This window comes from Bubalus kerabau, chromosome 15 (assembly GCF_029407905.1).
Source record: "Bubalus kerabau isolate K-KA32 ecotype Philippines breed swamp buffalo chromosome 15, PCC_UOA_SB_1v2, whole genome shotgun sequence".
In the NCBI taxonomy this organism is placed as follows: domain Eukaryota; kingdom Metazoa; phylum Chordata; class Mammalia; order Artiodactyla; family Bovidae; genus Bubalus; species Bubalus kerabau.
The window spans coordinates 83,983,305-83,985,679 of record NC_073638.1 but is presented as its reverse complement, the minus strand read 5'-3'; the positions used below and the strand labels follow the sequence as shown (position 1 = coordinate 83,985,679).

At 43.0% G+C, this 2,375-nt stretch overlaps 1 protein-coding gene across 1 annotated transcript; it reads left to right on the top strand.

Moving 5' to 3' along the window:
• Nucleotides 1-605: 605 nt before the first annotated feature.
• Nucleotides 606-1,550, top strand: LOC129628618 (olfactory receptor 1440-like). The gene has a single exon (XM_055548085.1). The coding sequence runs from the start codon at nucleotides 606-608 to the stop codon at nucleotides 1,548-1,550; it is 945 nt and encodes a 314-aa protein (XP_055404060.1).
• The last annotated feature ends 825 nt before the right edge of the window (nucleotides 1,551-2,375 follow it).

Below are 2,375 nucleotides of genomic sequence, written 5' to 3'. Positions count from 1 at the left end.
AGTCATAAAGCTCACAGTTGGCAGAGTCACACTCCAGAACACCTATGTAGTATCTAAGACCATGTTTTTAGTCACTAAGCTAAACACAGGAGTTATAATCTCATTAATAATATCCTAAAATTCCCCAAGTATCTTCTAAGAAGGGCTTTCCAAATGTTAGTATACATTCTTTTGTCTTTGTGATAGGTAGGTGGGTTAATATTGAAAAGTGTAATATCCTCTTTTTAAATTTAATAAAGTTAATTGGAGTATAAGTGTTCTACGATGTGGTTTTAGCTTCTGCTGCACAGCGGGTCTCAGCCGTCTGTGTCCATACATCCCTTCCTCCTGAGCCTCCCCACCCGTCTGCTACCGCGCCCCGCTGGGCCGTCAAAGCGCCAGGCTGAGCTCCCTGGGCTGCCATCTTGTACATGTGGGAACTCTGGCACATAGAGTGATCAGTTAGGGGCAAAGTTAACCAGGGTTGTTGCTTTTAAAGTTGTTCACTATTTCCCTCGATTCTGTGTTCGGTGTGGGTTGAAGGCAGTTTCTTCCCATGGACATTGGGGTAACAACTGACTTAAAGATTTATCCTTTTCCTACAGATCTGAGGACCCCCCAGGGCGATGGCTGGAGGAAGGAACAGTACAACAATCACAGAGTTCATTCTCTTGGGGTTCTCTGAGTTTCCACAGCTCACCGCTGTCCTCTTTTCAATGTTCCTAGGGATCTACCTGGCGACAGTGTTTTGGAACCTGGGACTCATCGCCCTCATCAGGATGGACTCCCATTTGCACACGCCTATGTACTTCTTCCTCAGTAACCTGTCCTTGCTGGACACCTGCTATATTTCCACCATAGCTCCTAGAATGCTCTCAGACTTCTTCAGGAAGCATAAACTCATCTCCTTTATGGGGTGCATCATGCAGTACTTCTTGTTCTCTAGCCTGGGTCTGACTGAGTGCTGTCTGTTGGCTGCCATGGCTTATGATCGCTACGTCGCCATTTGCAGTCCTCTGCTCTACACAGCCACCATGTGCCCCTCTCTCTGCGTGCAGATGGTGGCAGGATCTTGTGTAACTGGATTCCTTGGCTCGTTCATTCAGTTGTGTGCCTTACTTCAGCTCCACTTCTGTGGACCAAACATCATCAACCATTTCTTCTGTGACCTGCCCCAACTGCTAACCCTATCCTGCTCAGACACCTTGTTCTTTCAAGTCATGACATCTGTGCTCACAGTCATCTTTGGGTTCATGTCTGTCTTGGTTATCATGATATCCTATGGTTACATTGTCGCCACCATTGTGAAGATCACTTCAGCTGAAGGCCGGTCCAAAGCCTTCAACACTTGTGCTTCCCACCTGACAGCAGTGACCCTCTTCTTTGGCTCGGGTATCTTTGTTTATGTGTATCCCAATTCTGATGGTTCCTCGAGCCAAAGCAAGCTGGCGTCTGTCTTGTACACTGTTATAATCCCCATGCTAAATCCATTGATCTATAGCTTGCGGAACAAAGAAATCAAAGATACCCTAAGCATACGGAAGAAGAAACTCTTTTCCTGGTGTTACTGACTATGGAATTTATTTCAGTTGTACGCTGTAGGAGAAATGTCAACTAAAACATTGATCCACAACTCTTCTAACTGCAGAGTGAGTTATAATTACTATCATCTTCTGATGTAAACCCATGGCTCGTGCAAGGACAGGACAACACATGAGAAGTATCTGGAAGTTCATTATCTCCGTGCTTCATCAGTGATGACCCAATATATCAATAGGTCAAGAAATTCACAAGCATTTTTGTAGTTAGTTGTGACGATGTGACTCTTCCATTCAATGTTCCATCCTTTAGCATGTACTACCTCAAGGACCAATGGTGCCAGTGGACCAAGTAGATCAAGGTTGCCAGGAGACCAGCAAGCCTCTCCATAGCATCTCACTTTAGGCAGGACAGGAATTACTATTAGTACTGAGCTCTTTTAAAAAAGAATTTCCTAACTCATTCTGTTAGTTCTCTCATTTAACCTATTCTTTCACCTCTGGAAATCATGAATTCACTACTTCACTTATGGACTTGTTCAAAGCAAAAATAAACAAGAGATCAAAGATTTGTTAACTTCACACAAAAATAAATTTGTTGCAATGAGAATGCTCAACATGTCTGTAATATTTAAGATTTGGTTGATCAGTTGGCTTGTTAGAGACATTTAGACAATTTTTTAATCTGTTATTGCTATACAGTCATCTCTGTTCTTTGTTCTTCACTGTGTAACTGGAAAAAGGAATCAGAAAATGGCCTTTTGCTGGTGAGATGGTCTAGTGCCTGATTTTGGCACCTCCAACAATGTCTTTATGTTACTTTTTTTGTTGTTTTTTGCTTTTTGAATAGACCAAGTC

What these genes read in the sequence shown, in the direction of transcription:
- LOC129628618 (XM_055548085.1), top strand. Translation starts at nt 606, where the DNA reads ATGGCTGGAGGAAGGAACAGTACAACAATCACAGAGTTCATTCTCTTG.